The following is a 23,072-nucleotide window of genomic DNA, read 5'->3' as shown; positions in this document are numbered from 1 at the left end:
GTTCTTGCAACACTCTTGGAAAGAACACGGTTGAGGATATAAGTTGCAGTTTCCACTGCAAAACCCCAAAACGAGTCTGATAAGGAAGTGTAACTCATCATCGATCGAACCATGTCCCTCTGTATCTCCTCTCCGATACACCATTCTGCTGAGGTGTACCAGGCGTTGAGAGTTGGGAAACGATTCTATGTTCTATCATATAGTTCTGGAACTCAGAATCCAAAAACTCTCCATCCCAATCTGATCGAAGTGTTTTATTCTGTTTATCCAATTCGTTTTCAACTTCAGCCTTGAACTCTTTGAACTTTTCAAAGGATATAACTTTCAATGAATCAAATAAACATACTCATACCATGAGTAATCATCAAAAAAATTGATGAAATACTCGTAGCCTCCCCTGGTTCGCACATTCATCGGACCACAAAGGACTGAATGCACTAACTCTAGAGGCTCTTTGGCTCGATAACCTTTTCCAGTAAAAGGTCTTTTAGTCATCTTGCCTTCAAGGCAAGACTTGCACATAGGCAAAGAATTTTCCTCTAACTTGCTTAGAAGTCCATTCTTCACCAACCTCTCAATTCTATTGAAATTGATATGCCCTCATCGAAGGTGCCAAAGTTGGGCATTTTCCTTAGGAGAACCTTAAGTCATTTATTTTGAGTTACGATAGTTTCAAATATCTCTATTTTATGGAAGAAATTTGTTGCTAACAGCCTTAGCACATACAAATTATTTTCCAGTTTTGCTGAAAAAATCTCAACACCATCTTTCAGAATAAACACTTTATTCACCGAAAAGTTGAGAGTATATTTACATCCAATCAGATACTTTACAGAAATTAAGTTCCGTTTTAACTCTAAAACAACATATACATCATTCAAAATGATAAATTTATTTTGTAAAGTCAACTAGAGCCCTCCCACTACCACAGCTGAGACAACGTGCCCGGTGCCTACTCGCATCGTCATCTCACCAGCCTCAAGTTGCTGCCAGGATTTAATCACCTGAAAAGAAGAACAAACATGATTAGTGACCCTAGAGTCTATAATCCAGGCATAAACATCATTCTCCACTAAACAAGTTTCCAAAACTAGTAAATCATATTTACCCTATTTTGCCTTGGCCTTAGCCTTCTTCTTCTCCTTTAACCAGCAAGGACAGTTCTGCTTCCAGTGCCCATCCTAGTTGCAATGGAAACATTTTCCTTTTTCAACCGGCGCTGGTCGCCTACCCTGTTGTGCAGCAGGTTATGGGTTAGCAAGTGCCTTCCGTTTTCCCTTACTACCCTTCTTCTTCTTCCACTTAGTAGTGTTAGAAGAAGAAGGTGTAGACTTAGTTCCTGAGGTCGAACCTCGATGGAACTTCTTAGATGATGAAGCAACATTTGCCTCACCAACCTTCTTCTCCTTGCTTTTCAGTAAGGATTGGAATATCTATAACTCCTTGAGAAGAGTTGTAACGGTACAATCAACTTTGTTTAGCACAACATTACTGAAAAAGTGAAGGAAGCTTTCTGGCAACGTATGCAGAATAAAGCTAACCTGGCTGCCCTCATCGATGCGGGCCTCATTCATCTCTGCCACATTGAAGTGGACCATCATGTTCAGAATGTGTTCTTGAATAGATATACACTCCTCCATTTTGGAGTTGAAGATGCATTTCAGAGCTTTGTGCTTGAGCTGTCTAGAAAATTGTCCGAACATTCCCTGCAGGGACTCTATATTCTCATACATAGAGACCATAGGTTCATGCTTCTTGGCCAATACGTCGTTCAGACTGGCCAAGATGTAAGCTCGGGTCTTCTCGCTTGCCCGTGTCCATTTCTCATATGCCTCCCAAACATTTCGAGCGGCAGTTTGAGTTGGAATAGGAGGACATTCCTCCATAAGGGACACCTCAGGTCATCAATGGTAAGAATGGTATTAATCGTGTTTTTCCAACTAGCGTAGTTTTCACCAGTCAGTTTATCGGCACTTAATAGAGCTAACGTGGTTGTTGCCATTTAAAAGTTGTTGAAAAAACATGAACAAACTTAATAAGTCTATGCATTACCACTTTTAACACCAATATAAGTTTTAGCAAAATAGTGCCTTAGCGAGGCAGGACAAAAGTCACTGATAGGGTGATCAAGTACCTCTTCACTGGGATGAGACATTCTCAACAATTTGACAGAAATAACTCTTGTAACTGACTCTAATAGTCACCATTTTTCGGTCCAGAACTGTTAACCTTTAACAATTTCGTGTAAGTGTAATCCATCATCTTAGGCCTTAGAGTCCCACCCTAATGCGCCCACCGTAGGGAAAAAGCATATTATGACAAGAGACTAAAGCGACCTTATCCTATACAGAAGATCAAATAAAGAGTCGTGCAAAACTGCCATCTTTTAGGGGGACAATCCCAGGGTGCCACGAGGCGATGCACAAAATGTTATCCAACCTAATGAGAGAGACCGTGGAATATGTTGTCACACATCCCACTCCCACTTACTATGAACATTCTCTCCATTCACCTTGGTATTGACCTACCCAAACACCATCCTTTAGGGGGACACTCCTAGGGTGCCTCGAGGTCGAGGATAGATGTGAAACCCATATTTCCAATTTTCCTTACTTAAACAGGTGTTAAAAGGAATTAACTAAGTGAAAGTTAAATCCTATGTTGAAGAGAAGGAAATTTCTAAGTGTTGAATAGATTTTCCTTGAGTAGTTTTGAGTTAAGCTTTAATTGATGAAATTTGGCTAAGTGTAAGGTAAAAAGAACCCATGCGTTAAGAGTTAGAAGACATTAACGCATAAATTGAAAAGGCAACCATGTGTTTGTAAGGCTGGACGCATGATTGGCCGAAGTATTGGCAAGAGGAATTGCCAAGAGTGACCATGCATTGGAAGCCAAGGAGAAAAACGACTAAGTGTTGGACTATGCATTGATGTGGTGCCATGCGTTGGCCATGAAGTCTTAAGAGGTTACTTGGGCATGGAGAGAGGTTGAAGTATGGCCAAGAAAAATGCATACGGCAGCCACTATCTTGAGAGGTTAGAACAATGCATGCAGTGCGACGGTTTCGATGGACGCGATGGATGCGATGGATGCGATGGTTGCATTTGTAGCATGCGGCGATGGATGGCATGCGGGCGATGGGAGTATGCTCGATGGTATACGACAGCACCATACATTGGCATCATGCGACGGTGCTATGCGTTGTGCGGCCGAAGGTATGCGTCGATGGTATACGGTAGCACTATGCGTTGATGTCACACAGTGATGCTATGCGTTGATGACATGCAGCGGTGCTATGCATTGATGTCATATGGCAGTGTTATGTGTTGGGGGCTTGCGGCGGCCTTGCTACGCGAGAGTGTGCGGCCGAGGGCATGCGGTGATGTGGCCTATGGTATGCGGCCGAAGGTATGTCGCCGATGGTATGCGCGTATGCAGCCAAAGGAATGCTTTGGTAGTATACGATGGCATGCATCGATGGATGCGATGGATGCAGCAGTGCTACGCGATGGCATGCGGTGATGCTGCACAATGGATGTGATGGCATGCGACGATGAATGCGATGGATATGATTGGATGCGGCGGCCTTGCTAAAGTTAATGCTAGGCGATGGAACGAGCTATGGTGACGCATGGTGATTTGTCCTTGTGTTTGCTAAGACTTTCGGTAACAAGGTTGATGAGGTTGGTTGCGTTTGTCATAAGAGATGCGATGGTGAGCTATGCCTTGAGGTGTTGAGTTGAGAACCAAGTCGACCCAAAGGTTGTTATGCGTTGGTGATGTGCTATGCGTTGACATCCGAGGGCAATGTGGGCACATGGGACAAAGCTAGTAGTATACGTTGAAAGAGTGTTGGTCATTATCCTAGTTGAGCGCATAGGGAAAAGGTAAGCCATGCGATAGGAAAAGATATGCGGCCAAAGATGAGCCTTGCGAGCATCTAGCATATGTGACCAAGTTGCGTCAGTTAGATGAACAAGGAAAGATTGAATGGACGCATACACTGATTGATGGTGTCCGGACATAGGAAGGTTGCGGCATTTTGGATGGACGCATTTGTGGTTAGATGAACGCATATGAAGGATGGATGCATTCAAGGTCATCATCCGGACATGTGGCTTGTTAGGAAGAAATCTTAAGCCTTAAGTAAATGAAGTGGATGCACAAGAAGGCATGCAAATGTGAGGGCTATGTGTTGGCTAAAGGAAGAGGAGAACACCTTGGGTTGCGATGACGCAAGATTGCGTTAATAGTGTAAGGAAAAGACACTTGGACATGCGGCCAAGTAGAAGGTGTCGGCCTTAGAGAGATCTTGGATGCCTATAAATAGGGCCAAGGACTTCAGATAAGAACTCAAATTCTCTTCAAAGGACATAAAGAAGAGTGTATTGTGAGGAGACTATGCGTTGATAGTAAGACCATGCATTGGTCAAGAGGTTCCAAGAGGGGAAGATGTTGTCGAACAGGAAGGTCTGGAAGTAGCATCAACTTGGGACGAGGAGTTCTCCCAAAATACTCGTGTGTTTGGAGTGATTCCAAATCCATCTGGAAGCTAAACAAGTCTAGTTTTCAGAGTAGGGTTTTCGAAGAAGAAGCTCCAAGGAATCGGGCTGGAGAATGAGGAAATGACAGAAGGGTTGAGCTGTCGGATAAGCTTGGGTCAGCCTTGATGTTTTGAAGATTCCGACCAAACCACGAGGAGTTCTAATCTAATATGAGGTAAGATTTCTGAGACATTTTAGAGAATTTTTGTAGAAGGAAGTAGCTCGAGATAAAGCCTAGAACTATGAGTAATCTGAGCATTAAGTTGAATCTAGATCGTGGGGTTCAAAAGGGAGCCCAAGGTGACCAAGGAACTTCTAGAGAGAAAGGTTCTTAAACGACCAAGGTGAGTGGTAACTTTCCTTTAATTCTTAAGCATATATTTAGAGTAAATTGTATATGCTTATGTTATGAATGAGTATCTAGCATGAGAATGAGATTATGTGATCAGGATAGTCAGGGGGTCAATAAACCTAGTTCCTGAGCTCGAAAGCAAAACCTCACGGGATGGTCAGGGGACCGAGAGGTCTAGTTCCTGAGCCTGTGGGAGGATCCTCGTATGGGATGGTCAGAGGGTCGATGGGCCTATCTTCTGAGCCCATGCACGGGGGAACTATGTGCACATAGGAGACAAAGGAAACGTAAAGAGTAAGCGTTGTATTTAGTAACAGTTATCTATCTACCATTTGTGCAGGTAGACAGCATACACATTCTAAGTAGTTATCAGTTTAGCTATCTACCGTGCGTGTAGATAGATTTGAGATCATACTCATTCAAGGCAGAGGTTTGAATGTAACCTCGTATTTATGATATGCTTGTTTATATGAGTTGTATTAGACTCTAGAAGTTGCTTACCACTCACTGACTTTGTGAAGCTCATTCTGTTTTTCCATGTTTTTCTTCCCAAGTAGCAGAAGGTGAGGAGTTCCAAGGTGCTGCTGAGGTCAAGGTATGCCACATACCACAGTTACACTTCTGGAGGGTTTTAAAGAGTTGTTGTTGTAAACTTTGTAGTTAAGTCTTGGAGTTGTATAAATGTTACATTGTTGTAATATAAAATGGGCCTACCTAATCAGTTGTTGTTTGCTCCTTGACTTAATCAGTTGGTTGTTAAATTTGTTCATTGGTATCAGAGTTATTTCCGCAAGAGTTATTAGGCATTAAGTGTTAACCAAAGGGTTGATAACTGCTGTAGTCATGTCATTTCCTAGGCTCAGAGAATAGTCTCATTAGAACCGTGATCTTAGGTCTATCTTCATCAAATTTTAAAACTCTTTTAAAACATGATTCAAGCCTAAGTTTGCATGCATGTCTTTCTTATTGATTTTAGTTCTAGTTTCCATTATAACTCTTATAAAAGAAACAACCAAAATCATCCACATTGTTAAGCTAGACTAGGTATTTATAACTATTACAAATTTAACCTATGTGTCATGTTTCATGTTATGTCCATTCATTACTATATATAACTCTTATATAATTAGTAATGAACTAAGCATACATGACTCTTATACTATAACATTTATAATATAAAGATGATGCATGAATTTGCTTAATGCATGCATAAATATAACTCTTATATTATATGATGCATGAGCATGCTCTTATGTAATTTAATCATGCAAGCTACTATATCATAACTCTTATAATATAGAGATGATGCATGACAAATGCATAACCTATGGTGGGATTTAAAACTATATGGCATACTATATGACATATAATTTAAACATACATCTCAGTACATTTACCAAAATTAATGGATTGGAATGATTAGCCTAAAAAAATCGGAAATAAAAACTATCTATTACATAAACCATCGAGTAATTGAAGGAAATCGATCACAAGGATTTCCATGAGCAGCGGAAAGATCATTCCAAAATTACAACCATGTATGAACTTAAAAAATTACAGTCGTAAAACGAAACAAACGGCTATGCATTCATTACAGAAATTGCAGCATGAAAACTACAAATGAACAAGGAGAACTGCTACGAACATTTGTAGACTTGTCTCCACGCTCCTTGCTCACGAATGCACGAACACAGCAACCTCGAAGGCTCGAACAACACGATCGCTCAATAGCACAAACTCTGCACACTCGAACTCAGCGATCACCTCAGTCACGAACACCCCAATAGCACGAATAGCCTCCACAAAACCTCGACGGCGTCGAGTTGAGTATGACACCACCAAGAAGGGTACCTTAGTATTCTTGATGTGAGAATCCAGAGGGTAGGCTCTGTGTGAACTTGTTTTGAGGCAGACCAAGGAGAAAACACCAATCGTGTAAACGATTGAGCAAGTGGGAGAAGACTAAACTTATCGTATAGGTCAATGCCCAATCGTTTAGCAAAAGCTAAGCAACCATCTAGTAAAAGCTAAGCGATCGTTTAGCTCATCGCTTAGTTCCATGTTTGTCGCTTACAAAACACTGCACGATCGTTTACTAAATCAAGTTGTTGCTTAGTAAATCGTATTTACTTGACAACTTCCGTGAGATTCTTTTTTCGAGAGAGAAAATCTCAAAAAAAGAATTGACAAAAACTTACTAAAATTAGAAAAATAATTTTTCTTTTATCTCACGGTTACCATGAACCACCAATAACCTCTCACTCAATTGGCTATTAGAGAAAAAGATTTAATTATCCAATAATTAATATTATTATAAATATAAATGATAACCAACTTATCATACTATATTTATAACCTATAGTTTTAATATTTCAGCTCATGAAACATATTAACCATAGTTCTTTATGGTATTTTATGCAAATCTCATTTACATCAATCCTCCACTAGATGTATCTCATACACCATACCAATCATATCATATATAATCGAATTACCTCTTGTCAATTTGAACATTTAAAATCAACACCAAGAACTGATCCTCAACTGAATCCATTGAGCTACCAAGGTGACCTTATGAACTTGTAGCTCGAAGCTCCAACGATACGATAACCCTTCACAGATCGCTCATAAGTACAGCTAGGCCAATAATCGTTATGCCCTTGTAGTTACATCTAACTTCTTAAGTACCACCGATTCCTCTAATGAACATAAGTCATAGTCTTACTATGACTGAGTCCTCTCTTCCAAAGAGAAGTTGTGGCCACAACGTTCAAGACCCGGAATCAGTCCTTAAGGGAGTAATCTATCTACTTACCCCTACTTCGAAGAAGGAGTGAATTCCATCTTGTGTAACTGAGTTCCCAGCTCCCAAATCAGACAAATCCCTAAAAAAGTAGGTATGTTGAGTTGGTAATCTGGCCACTCTCACCCATACTAATCAAAGGACCGCCCTCAAAGGAAGGAGTTAACAAAACACTCAGAATTAAGGTCATGTCACCTATAGGCATTTAGGTGAGATGTAAGTCTCAAGTATCAACGGCGTTATACAAAAAGACTAGTCATCTCGTGGTCCGATCTTATACAAACTCTTTATATAGGACACCCCCGCTCGCATGTCTCCACACGAATGGTTAGGATCTACCATCTGTAGTAGTTCACAACACTTGCAAACCTCTACAAAGCGGGTCGTATCCGTAGTGTCAACAAGATCAGGTATCACTTTTTAATCCTTATACTACAGACCTTTTTATGTTATCACTTAAGGCATTATCCACTTGTATGTCTCATATACATGGTTAAGTTTTCATACAATAACCATGGAGATTTGTTTATTGGATATGAGTAAATGCAAAATAAAATAACTCTTATTTTATTCATAATAATGTGTACAGTTTACAAATTACGAGACTCTGGGAGAATTATGATATCAATCCCAACACTTGTATGTCTCCACATACATGCTTAAGTTACAATGATAACCAGGGATCTTAGTTTATTGGTTTGCAGTTAATGCAACTAAAATATCCCATATTTCATAGACAACAGTGAAGAAAATATCTCATGTTATTACATCACAAATGTTTGTTCATACACGTGTTTACAAACTATAAGACCCTACGAGATTTAGTGCATCAACCTCAACAACTGATCCCTCTAATGAATAATAAATCATAGTCCAACTATAATCAAACCTCTTTCGAGCCAGGAAAGGTTGTGACGCCACATTGTTCAAGCCCCAAAATCACACTTTAAGGGAGCAATTTATCTACTTGCCCCGACATCGGGGAAGGAGTGAATTCCTTCTTGTGTAGCTATATTCCCAACTCCCCAATCAAACGAATCTCCAAAATGGTAGGCTTATTGAGTAGGCGATCTGACCACTCTCACCCATACAAATCAAAGGATAGCCTTCATAAGTAAGAGTTCACAACTCACTTAGGATTCAGGTCATGTTACCTATGGTCATCCTGATGAAATGTAAGTTTTTATTATAAACGACGTTATATAATGAAACTAAACATTTCGTGGTCCGGTCTTATACAAACTTCTTTGTATAGAATATCCTCTCTTACATGTATCCACATGAATAATCAGGATCAGATCATTTGTAGCACTTTACAACAATTGTAACATCTACTAAGTGAGTCATACTTGTAGTGTCACCAAGATAAGGTATCCAGCCTTATCCATATAGTACAGACCATTTAGGTTATCACTTAAACATGATCCACTCGTTTGTCTCTACATACATGTTTAAGCTACAAGATAACCTTAAATGCTAGTTTATTAGTTTGTGGTTAATGCAACTAATTTTGAAATAAAACATCATATATTTTATAACATAAATAAAATGTTTGTACATTACAATTACAAACTATGAGATCCTACGAGATTTAGGGTATCAACCTCAACAAAGGTGTGGCGTCACATTGTTCAAGCCCTAGAATCAGTCCTTAAGGAATCAATTTATCTACTTACCCCGACATTAGGGAATGAGTGAATTCTGTCTTGTGTAGTTGTGTTCCCAAATCCCCGATCAGATGAGTTCCAAAAATGGTAGACATATTAAGTCGACGATCTAGCCACACTCACCCATGCAAATCAAAGGACCGCCTTTATAGGCAGAGGAGTTCACAACTCACTCAAGATTCAAGTCATGTCACCTATGGTCATCCTAGTGAAATGTAAGTCCTTATTAACGACTTTATATAATGAGACTATTCATTTCGTAGTCCGCTCTTATACAAACCCTTTTGTATAGAACACCCTCACTCACATGTCTCTACATGAATGATCAAGATTAAATCATTTGTAGAATTTTACAACAATTGTAACATCTGCAAAGCGAGTCATCTTCATAGTATTACTAGGATAAGGTACCCAATCTTATCCATCTACTACAAACCATTACAGACCATTTAGGTTATCACTTAAACATGATCCACCTGTATGTCTCTACATATATGTTTAAGCTACAGAAGATAACCTTAGATGTTAGTTTATTGGTTTTGTGGGTTAATGCTACTAAATGTTGAATAAAATAGCTCAGATTTTATTAAATAAATACAATTACAAACTACAGGACCCACGAGATTTAAGGCATCAACTTCAACATATATATGGTCCCTAAACTTTAAAATGTGTATAATAGGCCACTAAACCTTTTATTTTATGTCTAATAGATTCATATGGTTTTAAGTTTATATTCAATATTAAAAAAAATGTTATAAATTAATTGTTATATCATATATAAAATTTAATAAACAGTTTTAACTGATAGAAAAAATGTCAAACTATTTACAGAAATTGTAAAGAAAAAAAAAAGCAATGATAGACTTCTATCAACGTCTATCACATAGTATCAACGATATACTTCTATCAGTTTTTACCACCGATAGAGACTGATAGACTTCTTTCAGCCTCTATCAAAGAAGATTAAAATTTTGCTATTTTGTATAAATAGTTTTTCTTATTTCTATATTTTTGAAAATTCCCCAAATTTAATTCTATGCTTAATAGCCAAAGGGACATTTTTTGAAAAAAAATCAACGTACTATCCATTATTAACTAAATTGATACAAAATTAACTTTTGGTTCCAATAAAATAATCATTTTTCTTAATTTTGAATATATCTAAAACCTATTGAATAGAAAATTGAAAGTTTTTGAATAAGTTTGTTGTAAGTAGTTTTTAGACCTAAAATTAAAAATGATAAAATTTGTTTGACGATCTTTAAAAACTAACCACTTAATCTCTAAAAACCATCAAAGTGCGTATTGGATTAAAAATGTATTAATCTTGAAACTTTCAAAATAAAACCTATTTTGGTTATGGTTATTATTTTTGTCTCTTGATAATCAACCCAACCCCACCTTAGTAAATCTATGTGACTCTAATTACATGTCAAGATCAAAACATTGATACACACAGTTGAAGCTATATTATTAGTGCCAAAGACTATGGTATTCAAGTTCACTAGTATTAGTTTATATTTTATACAACATTTTAAAGTATAGCTTTTTCAGGTGCCTTGGCTAATGTTAATCTTAAGGACTTCATGGAAGCAAACTAGGACAATGGGTAATCTGCTTATTTGTGATTGATAAACCATAGTATCCAAAAGATTGATAATTAATTGGTGTCAATGACTCTCATAAATGTTCTATATATTAGCCATTTTCCCCCATATCCAAATATTTGTAAATTCGCGATAAACCACACTGGAAGAAATCAAAATTGTACATTACGTATTTTTTTAAAATTCAACTATTACGAGATGAGAAATCAAACTATCAACTTAAGGATGATGGTAGGTGTCTCATCCATAGAGCTATTTATCGATTGACATATCTGACGCATTAATTGATAAACACCAAGCCTTTAGAATCCAAACACTTTTGCATGAAAAATAAGTTGTATAACACTAGTTTTGGTACTGATTTTTCAGGCTCCTTGGGTCTTGTCCAATAGATCGGTCCTTTTCTTCCAAAACTTGAAATGCAAAGCCCTCGTTTCAAGCATTTGTTCAACCTCCTCTATTGGAAGGCCCTTTGTTTCAGGCACACATGTGAGGACAAACAAAAGTGCTGCTACCGAAATCAATCCAAAAATTAAGAATGTCCATGAAGGCCCAATTGATTGGGTTAAGGATAAGAAAGATTGAGCAACAATAAGATTTGAGATCCAATTTGCTGTGGCTGCTATTCCTCCACACACTCCACGATACCTTAAAGGATAAATCTCAGAATTCACAATCCATGGGACAGTTCCCATTCCTGGAGAGAAGAAGATAATGTAGATAGCAAGACCAATAAGTGATAGCCACCCAAATTTGCTAGGACATCCTCTTGTGTACCATAGTCTATCTTCACTATGACATAAATTTTTCACTGTGTCATTAGCAACCAAACATTCCCCAGGAAACAACTGCAAACAACAACAACAAAAGTGTCATATTTACATGTGAAACACACAAACAAGAAAATACAAAACCTGTGTCGGATGACTTCTCATATCGCCTCTACCCTAGGATTTGGAATCTAGATTCAAAACTTGATGACAAATCCAACACTCCCTTTTATTCCTTGTAATCTGACACCTTATCTACTTATCTTGAACTACTTTTTAGAGTAAAAATTGTCCCTATTGACCAATACAAATTTTTCATCATGCTTAGTGATCACTCACTCATATGCTTTTTAAGAAAATTTTCAAGAGATCACTCTTTAATAGGATTGTTTCAAGCCAAGTACACTTAACTTTGAAAATAAAGGTCTATCTCGTTGGTTTAAGTTACAAGTGTCAATTTTTTAAGCATTTATTGACCATACTTGCCTATTATCTTCAAGATCTCTCTCATTCGATGTAGATTTAGTTCATTTATGTAACTCTTATGTACTCATGCATGACATTTATATACTAGATTAGTCAATCCAAACCCATAATTAGATTGGTGATTGTGTTTTCTTTACCTTGTTGGCTCCTGAAGCACAAAAACCACAATCTGGAGATGAGGCTTCCAAACACTTCATACAATCCCAAGATGCAGAATTGCTGGCAGAATTGTAGTCAGGGCATGTGTAAGCTTTAAGTGAAGTGCTTCTAGAACTCACTAATGGAGAGTGAGATGTTGTTTCATGAAAAACTGCTGATAGAATGCCAAGAGAGATGATAACACCAAATAAGCTGATGACTAGAAGCTTTTTCCTGCCTGTTCTATCAATGAAATATATGCTGACAATAGAGCCCAATGCATTCAGTCCAGCTATGACTAGTGAAAGCAGAAGTGCAGTCTGGTTTGAAGCAAAGCCAGCCAACTGAACTATAGAAGGACTGTAGTACATAACTGTATTTATGCCCACAAATTGTTGGAAAACTTGCAATCCAACCCCTGCATAAAGTCCTCTTCTCACTGTTGTGGTTTTCAATATCTTAGTCCAGCTTATCGTCTCAGAAGCCTCTTTCTCCTTGATCTCTGCTTCAACAGACTCCTTAAGATCTCTAATCTCCATCTCTACCTCATTTTCTGAATAGATTTTTCTCAATATCCTCTCAGCCTCTTCTGACCTCCCCTGTTCAATTAAAAAACACCTTTTACTTTTAATTCGTGTCTATTAACTCTCTGAATGTTGAAAAGTATCTCTGATCTTTACCTTGCGATATAACCATCTGGGTGACTCGGGTAGCAAGAACATTAAGATAAACTGAAAGAGAGCTGGCAATCCTGCAATACCAAGCATCCATCTCCAAGTGCCTGGTGCTTTGGTGAAAGCTAAGTTGATGAGATAAGAGAGAAACTGGCCACTAGTGATGAGAAAGTTATTGGTGCTGACAAGGGCACCACGAATTTTTGAAGGGGAGGCCTCAGAGATGTATAAAGGGGAAGTCATGGAAGCCATACCAACGCCAAGACCGACGAAAACTCGACCGACAATGAGAAGGGAAGGGCCAGGTGAAGCTGCCATGATCACAGCTCCAATGAAGAAGAGGAAGTCTGCTATGAGAATTACAGTTCGTCTACCATATCGATCGTTCATCCATCCTCCTATTGCTGCTCCTATTATGGCACCTGCAATGGCCATGCTTACTATGGTTTCCTGTTTCATGTCACCAACAGGAGATTCACTTGCATTGCTAAATTTCTTTTTCAACTACTTCTTTCTTTCAAAACTAAAATTACTTTATGATAACAAAAACAGACTAATGTGACAAAGTGATCTAGCTTAGCAATAATTGATACAATCTCCCTTTTTTAGAGTTGGAGGTTTGATTTCCATCTCGTAATTGTTGTAATAATTTTTTTTTAAAAAAAAAAAAAACAATTATGTGTAGATCTAACCCCAAGGTAAGTTTCAAAATATTTCAATAAAAAATATTTTTATTTTTGAAAACCACCTAAATGCATCCTAGGTTACACCCTTTTTTATACATTCCGACTAATTGTCCAATAATAATTTATCATAAAATTTAATTTGTATCTAATAGATCTATTAGTTCATAAAATTTTGAACATGTCAAGAAAGTATTTGATAATCAATTTTTGATGAGATTTTTTAAGATAGATACTAAATTATTTTTTGAAGAACAATTGATACTAAACTATTACACATTTAAAGTTTAAGAAAATTGTTATATGCTAAAATTTATAGACTAAATTATAAAATTCAAATAGTTAATTTTATATATGAAAATTACTAAAAAGTACTTTTTATATATTTTTTTTTTAAAAAAAAAAAAAAAAGAAAAAAGGAATTGTAGTATGTAACATCAAGATGATGGGGCAACAAGATATTTGAGCTATGTAGCAAGGAAAGGTTTTTCTTTCCATAAAGTGGCAGGAAAAAGTTGAAAAGTGAAAACAACCACCCATTGACTGACACTTGTCCCCATAAATGATCACACAATTACTTGACTTACCTAAACAAGCTTGCCAAACTAACACAACCAATTTAAACCAATCAAGTTTTAATACATGATAAAAAGCCATTAATTATGAAGCTAGATAAGTAAAACAAGAAAAGGTCACATTTATAACCTAATTTAATTAAGTACTTAACAATTTTATATTTGTGTCTATTTACTCCCTAGATTTTAAAAGTATATAATAAATTTTTGAACTTTTAAATATTGTATCTAATAAGTCTTTAAATTTTTAATTTTATATATAATAATTTTTTTTTAAGAAAAAAAAGTCAATTGATAAGTGATTTATTATATATAGATTTGAATTTTCTCTTATAAAATCTTAAAATTTCAATCTTATGTTAAGTAGATATGTGAATTTAAAAAAATATATGAAATAAGTCAAAGACTTATTAGATATAGAATAGAAAAATTCAATTTTAAAAGGGTAAGAAACTATTAAATACACATTTTAAAAAAGAAATTTTTTTAAAGTTTAGAAAATAAAAAAATAAATAAAAGTTTAATAATACACTTTTTCAAATTTCTAAAAGACCAAATATTAAATTTATACGAAATTCTACCATCTCATGAGATGAACTTTATATTCTTTATTAAAAAAGGAATCCTCTAAATCAAATTAATTACCTGTAAAACAGTACTTTTATCCACAGACTTGAAATCGTCTCTAATGTAAAGTAGAGCTCCAGAAATGACTCCTGCAAAACAAACCCATCATCCCACGTAATCACACTCAATCAATTTTGATGGTAGAAAAATAACTTTTAAATACGTAAAATCGAATATCGAACTAATCTTGAAAAATCAAAAACATATATCGAAATGATTCTAAATAAGATATAAAGTAACAAATATATATACCGTTTCAAAATCACTTCCAAACGTGTCAGTAGAAGAACAATGAGAAAAAAAGGAAAAGAAAAAGACTTAGATCTTAATTACCAGTGTCATAACCAAAAAGAAAACCACCAATTCCAGCAGAGAATGCAAGACGAAGAACATAAGGATTTTTCCAACTCAAAGAAAAACATTCTTTAAAAGCTGAACCATCACTGCTTCCATGAATTCCTCCTTCCATTTCTCTCTAAATCTATACCAAATCTTAATTCCCTCTAATATCCACCAGAAAGAGAGCAAAAAAAAAAATTTTAAAATGATAATAAAAAAGAAATTTTATGGGTCTTTTCTGTTTTTCTTTTTGGGTTTTGGGGCAGAAAAAAATGAATGAGAATGAAGTGAATAAATAAGAGAGAAGCAAGAATTGGGGGAATGGGATGATGAAAATAAGTCAACTAATGGGACAATTTTAAGTCTCAGTTTAAGACAGAACATCATGATATGTTTGAAACAATGTTCGAGGTTTTTCCAAAATGTTTTCTTTTCTTTTTATGAAATACGGATAATGTTCAAATACTATTTTAATTTCATCCATTTTTCGTTTATGTAATTTCAGTAAAAAAAAAAATATATATTTATACGCATGATGGATATCATCTATCTGTTATCCAATCATAACATGTCACGTGACAAATTCACTTATTCTTTTTTTAGATATTTTAATTATTTTTTAGTGTGAATGATACAAATGGATACAAAAAATTAAGTGTTGTACTATTAGGTTAGACTAAATTATTATTATTATTTTTTAGTCCATTTCAATAAAAGATTAATTTAGTTATAAAAATTAAAATTAAAAAATTTAAAATATAAAGACAAGATGAATTAAATTCATATTTATAATATTTTATCCTAAATATTAATATACATGCAGCAGAGTATGTAACGGTTGACACTGTTTATAAAGTAAGCTGCTTCTGGACATTTTTGTATTGGACTGTGTATAATGTTTGGCCAAATGGATAAGGGAATCAGTTGTGTTTCTTTTTAATATTTATACGTTTAATTTTGTCTTGGTGCATAAAGCAATTTGCGTTCTTCTCCAAAATTCAAAAAAATAATAATACAAATTTTAAATAATAATACTTGGACCAATACGTTAATGTCTTTTTTTTTTTCTTAAATATAAAAATATGAATGTTAATTGGTTATGTTCTCATTCAACCTGGTTGTAGATTCTATAATATGGTATTGAAAAAAAAAAATTATTTTCTTTACCTTTTTTTAATGCTTTTTTATATTATATATATTATTTTATTTATTTTATTTGGTTTTTGAAATATAAAAATGATTAAAAAATAGATGTCCAATAAAATAGCACAATTATTAAAAAATGACTTTAACTAAAAAAAATATGTCTTATCACCTTTTTTTTAAAAAAATTGGAATGGCGTGGGTTTGTCAAAAAGTTAATGATTTTTTACGCAATGTGGTTTGACTCGAGTATTAAACACGATGATTACTCAAAAAAAGACAAATAAAACAAAATAACATTAAAAAAAACGTGGAAGCTTAACCTTTTGTGATGTCAAAAATCACTTTTTGTAACGTGAGTGAGATGAGGGAGTGAGAAAGAGTAGGGGTGGAATCGGTTCTGTTCGGTTTGATGGTCAAACCAAATCGAACCGCACCGTTTGTATGGTTCGATTCGGTTTCAAGAATCGGTTTGAGCTTTTTTCGACGAAGAAGGAACGAAGAAGAAGAAGAATCGGCCTAGTCGACGAAGAAGAAGAGATCGGCCTGGTCGACGAAGAAGAACCAGAGACAGGTCATGGATCGAGATCGTCGACGAAGAAGACCAGACAAAGAAGACTAGATCAGATCGATATCGTAGGCGGTCTGGTACGAGCGAACGGTGGCGGCAACAAAGAGAACGGCGTAGAAAACCCTAGTTGGTACAGATCATATTGGCGAAAGGAGGAGCGATTGCGAAATGGAAATGACTCGATGCGTGAGTCGTGAGGAGGTGGAGGCGCGCTCGAGTGTTGAAGGTGAGTGAGTTTAAATTAGTTATTATGTATTATTAAATAAATATTAATATATAATATATATATATAATTTATATATATTTATATATAAATGATTCGGTTCAGTTTAGAAATCGATTTTCAAGCTTTGAACCGAACCTTAACCGTTTAAATTCGGTTTCAACAGCCTAACGAACCGCATCGAACCGAAAAATTCGATTTGTTTATAAATCAGTTCGGTTCGGTATGGTTTTGCAATTCGGTTTGGTTTGAGCAGGTTTTTTGTCCACCCCTAAGAAAGAGCATGAGCACAAGAGAGTGAGGGAGAAAAAGTCCTAATGTCTGATAAACACTAATAATATTAGATTAGTTGAACATAAGTCTTAACGCAAATGCTACGAAGTAATTAAAATAAGAAAAATGTTGTATACCTTTATTTTCAAGATCTTAGTCAAATGATAATTTCAAGCCTAAAATTTGGATGATCGGTAAAAATTCCAACAACACACCTTTTAAGTGATTATTTTAAGTTATAATTTATATAAGTTTAGTCCAAATGATTGCGTGTTTGTTTTAATTTGCTTTTTTTATTAAGACTTTTATTAACATGTTTTTTTTTTTAAATAAGGACCTAACCTTATAAAAAAGAGTTTTTGCCTAACCACGTAGAATAATTAGAGGAAACTATCTATTAGCATTTGATACTTTAGTATTTTTTTCACCAAGAAAGAGAAAACTATCTATTTTTTATTGACCAAAGAAATTAACTAATTAATATTTGACCCTCGTACAATAATACATCATCCTCAATGTTTGATATTAGGTGTCAAACACTAAGAATCCATTTGAATTGTCTTGAGAAAAAAATATTTTTCAAAAAATATCATTTTTATTTAAATACTTTTTATAAAAATTGATTAAACTACACTTGAAAAAACTATTTTGAGTGATTATTAAACACTCAAAATTCTTTAGAAATAACTTATTTTTTAAATTAAATATTTAAAAATATATTTTAAATACATCCTAAATTAGTGAGATAAAAGGATTTTAATTTGTTTTTATGCTGCCTTTTGTTAAATAGAAGTAAATACATTAAATAACTTTCTATTACTTTTTTTACTAAAAAAATGTATATATCAATTTTAATTTATACCTCCAATTCAAAAATGTGTAACAATTTAGAATATAATATTAGTAAAAAAAAACTTTTAAAAACATTTGACCATGGAAGGAAGTTACTAATGCTTTAATTAGTTGCCATTATAATTTTACTTTACTCTTTTTCCATTTAACTATTAATAAATAAATTTGAAATGTGGTCAAATATTTTTATTCCTTGAAATTTTAAATTAAGAAGCACCAAATAAGAATATAAAAAACTATAATAAAAAAATACTTTGAACATATATATATATACGAGTAAAATTATCGAATCCGAATACAAAATCGAAAAATAATGACCTAAATCATAGAGGAAGAAAAGAATTTAGATTTGTCTATTTTGATTTAGAAAGTGAGAATGACAATGTGTGGTTAATGGTTAATGAAATTTACTTTTGAAAAGTTGATGCAAATGAATCTTAGGGTAACATAAAGTCCCAATTTGAAACTTGAATGATTTCTCCAAAAGCACTTTTGCCTTTCCTAATAGTCTTATCTTTAAAGAAATGCAAAAAACCTTTTTCCATAATTAGAAGAATATGCAAATGTCCGTTCAAAAGAATAATGGTAATTTTAGTTTTGCATAATTCACTTTGTGGGTGGATCATTTACACCTATCCAATTGGTTAGTTGAATTTTATGTCGATGTCTCTCAATGTTTTAAAATATAGCACGGTTAAATTCTTTTTTAATCTATAATTGCCAACAGAACAATGCGACTTCGACTATAAATATGTACTGAAGTTGTATAAGCTAATTAGGAGATAACAAAATGAGGAAGTAATAAGAATTACATATTAGAAATAAACTATTTGACAATAAAGTTGTTGAATTCCACCAAATACAAAGACGGTTTGCTTTAGTGTTTAAATTAAGATTGGTCATCTTTTACTATGTGCAATGAATATGACATAAAAGTCTCCAAAGGAGGAAGAAGAAGAGAAAAAATTAAAAAAAAAATTAATTAAAAGATGTATGGGAAAAAGGGAAAAAAGCTTTACTTAAAGTGGGATATTGATATTCTTCATTAAAAAGAAAAGATGAGGACCACTTTCATCTTTTACATATATGGCAATGCCAACCAACTTAATATTCCATTTTATTTGGCAATGCCAACTCCTTAATATTCCATTTTACAATTGATTTTTACCATCTTTAAATGTTCAAGATAGAGACATAAATCTCCATTTATAGGGTTTTTTTTTTTCAATTAAAATAAAATAACATTTTTATTTCAAAAATATTTCTAAGAAGATGATACTTTCCAAACATTTTGAAAAATGTAGTAGTTTTTAATGATATACAAGGAGAGTCATTTTAGTAAAATTATTGGTTGAAAATTGGTGTTTATAAATTGATTTAAAAAATGTGAATCTAAACTTAGTTCAATTGATTAGTGTATCATTAATCAAGGGATAAAAATTCAAATCTGTGATGATGAATTCATTAATTTCTTAGATAGATTTTGAAAAATAACGTAAGATTTTTCTTGTGACACTGTACACCACTTTATAGTATCCAAAAAAAGGTAGGCTAAATTATATAAAATACCTCTAAACTTTGCAGATTATGTCAAAAATATCCTTAAACTTTTAAAGTTTCAAAAATACCCTTAAATTTTTAAAGGGAGTTAAAAAATATATCTTTATCGTTAGTTTTGGATGGAAACTGTTAGTGTTTTATGTCAAAAATATCCTTAAATGTTCAAAAGTTTCAAAAATACCCTTAAACGTTACAAAAAGTTCTAAAATACCTTTAAGGTCAATATATGAAAATGAATTGTTAGTACCTTTTTATTTCTCTATTTTTTCTCTTTTTTTCTCTCCCTTCTTTCTTCACTACTCTCTTACTCCTCTTGATAATTATTTAACATTTGTTTATCTATAAATATAAATAAAATTGCTCATTTCAGTTAGGGTATATAAAGTATATCGGTATAACAAGAAGAAAAAAAAATAATGGAAACACCAAGTGATCTTAAGGCTTAAATGTTTTAAGTTGTATGCTAGTAGTTGAATGTGTGTTCACTACAAAATACAGTTTTTTGTATTTAGCTATTTATCATTTTGGTATGTTTTAAGGGAAGATTTTTTGTATTTAAATTTTGTAAGATTTTGTGGAATTTTATGTTTTAAATTAAAGTTTTGGTTTTTATTTTTGTTGTCGAGAAAATGGTCGTAAGAATTTGACAAATATGAGAAAAATGATAATATTTATATGAAAAATGAGAATATCTATATAATTAAAATTGGTTCTTTTTAAATTTGAGAAAACTTCAATTGATTTGATCACTATATTAATGGTAGGATGGACAAAGCGAATATAGCTCAACTGTTAGCTACCAAAATATCTATAGTTTGAATCCCCCACCCCTAATTGCACTAAAAAACCTTATGACCATTTTAAAACCTTGGTTGTTGAAATTTTAGAGTTGTTTTTGCAACAAAATATTAACCGTTTTTGTTCATATATTAACACTAAAAATATTTTTGAATTTTTTTATTATTATTATTATTATTTTTTTGAGTTTAAAGATATTTTTTATATTCTTAGAAATTGGAAGGTACTCATGAAATGAAATACTAATAATTTCTATCCAAAAATATCTCAAACTTTAATAATATCTTTTAAACTTTCCAGTACATACAAATATCCAATTTAGATAAAGTTACTCTTTGTGAGTTAATTTCTGGATATTGATTTATTTTCTTGATGTAACAATTAAAATTTTAAAATGGTCTAGACAAATTACAAGAAATGATGCCATCCCCAAGAAAAATCAACTACACAATTATTTATAGAAAAATAATGATTTGTAGCTTTTACTTCTACTTTTTCTTTCTTTTGATTTCTACCTTTCAAATGAATGCACATTACCTACTTTATTCAAACAATCACTCTAGATGAAACTCCTAATTTCAATTAAAACATTAATTCAAATATAGTTACGCGAAAAAACACTACTAAGGAATTTTACAATGTTTTGAAACTAGTAATAAATACGTCCTATAACATGAACTTTACAAATAGTTTTTAATTTTGTATAAAATTTTATTGATGTAATCAATAGACCATATTTAAACTTAGTTTTTATTATCATAAATTTTTAATATTAGTAAATAAATAATTTTAACTACTTAATTAGAAAGTGGCCCCAACATATATATATATATATATATGTATACGAGCAAATTTTAATTATTATATATATATATATAGTAGACCCATAAGATGAAGATATATATATATATTATATATATATATATATATATATATATATATATATATATATATATATATTTTTTATGTTATTCTTTTACCCTCTTCTTTAAATTGGTATTTCATTCCAACTTATAATCTCTTTTCCTAACTTTATTTTTATCTGTACGTTCTCATTTTCTTACTAACTATTTCTGCCCAAAACTTTGTTTTCTTATTTTGTGTCTTTCTTTTTATTAATTTCTTTTTTCTTTTGTACCTTTCCAATATTTCATCAATATTATGATGGATTACTATAAAAATATATTCTAACAACGATTTCATTCCAACATAAGTCCCAAAGGATACTTAAAAAGACCAATATGAGATCCATTAAATAATAACGACATTTAGTAAATAAATTTTTACCATAGACCATGTACTGTATTAGATTAAATCATATTGATGTAGAACATAATATTTTGGAGGGAAGTTAAAAGAACTTATGAAAATTTTTCGAATTTCTTTGCATTCCAGTGAACTTCAAGAAGCTGAAAACCATTTTAAAGAATGCAACAAAAGGAATTATTATATAACCACCACAGAACTTTGATACTCTATAACAAAATACTTGTATTGTAATTCTTAAGTAACAAACAATTAGACGAAATGAAACTAAACATAAAAAAGAAGAAGGTAAAAAAAAACATGTGAAAATGAATCAATGAATGAATCACTCAAAGTCTTTTAGTTTGCCTTCTTGGATTTTTTATATCACCAATTTTGTTAGTTTTGTCAAATTTTATGATCTTTCAAATTTCAATATAACTTCTACAATTTCTCTGATAGAATCATGGATGTATTGACATATTTTTATTTTTTATTTTTATCATATATGGATCGTACTTGTATACGAATGAATTCATCAGTTTTATGTGTAACCACCTACAAGCAAGTCCTATCGACATCAATTGCACCTATTGGACTTCAAAGACTGACATTTAGATTGTTGCATCCTATCAACGAAAGGTAAAATAGATTAAAAGACATGTACATTAATTCAACTATTCACATTTCATACGTAAAGAGAAAAATAGACATTTACTAATAATAAGGGAAAAAATGGAAAGGAAAGATTCTCGTCTCATAGCCCCTTTTATATAAATATAGATAGACATTTAGTTTTCAGATAAAACCCTATGTCATCTAATATAACCTTGTTTTAGAAAATCTATGCGACTCTAAGGCATGGCAAGATCAACAAATTAATAATACACATAGTTGAAGTTGCATCATTAATGTCAAGGCTTTGGAATTCAAGTGCACTCATATTAGGAAATGTTTGGTAATTATTTTAGAACGGTTAAAATTACTTGTCATTTTCAAAAACACTTCACAACATGCTTTTAATAATTCAAAATCAATTTTTATAGTATGAGGATTTCTTTTAGAAGTGTAAAATAAAACATTAACTTAAATTTAAATGATTAAGGGTGTGTTTGGGAGTGATTTTGGTGTGACCAAAA

General features: G+C 33.0%; 1 protein-coding gene across 1 annotated transcript; it reads right to left on the bottom strand.

The window, feature by feature from the left end:
- Positions 1-11,119: 11,119 nt before the first annotated feature.
- Positions 11,120-15,561, bottom strand: LOC120083226 (probable inositol transporter 2). Its single transcript, XM_039038888.1, has 5 exons — positions 15,263-15,561; positions 14,948-15,018; positions 13,051-13,494; positions 12,370-12,969; positions 11,120-11,824 (listed from the first exon to the last, which is right to left on the bottom strand). Exons 1-5 carry the CDS (start codon positions 15,396-15,398, stop codon positions 11,342-11,344), a joined length of 1,734 nt encoding a protein of 577 aa, XP_038894816.1. The 5' UTR covers positions 15,399-15,561; the 3' UTR covers positions 11,120-11,341.
- Positions 15,562-23,072: the final 7,511 nt, after the last annotated feature.

Source organism: Benincasa hispida, chromosome 8, assembly GCF_009727055.1.
Source record: "Benincasa hispida cultivar B227 chromosome 8, ASM972705v1, whole genome shotgun sequence".
NCBI classification, from domain to species: Eukaryota; Viridiplantae; Streptophyta; class Magnoliopsida; order Cucurbitales; family Cucurbitaceae; genus Benincasa; species Benincasa hispida.
The sequence above is the reverse complement of the archived record's forward strand: the minus strand, read 5'-3'. Positions and strand labels throughout refer to the sequence as shown.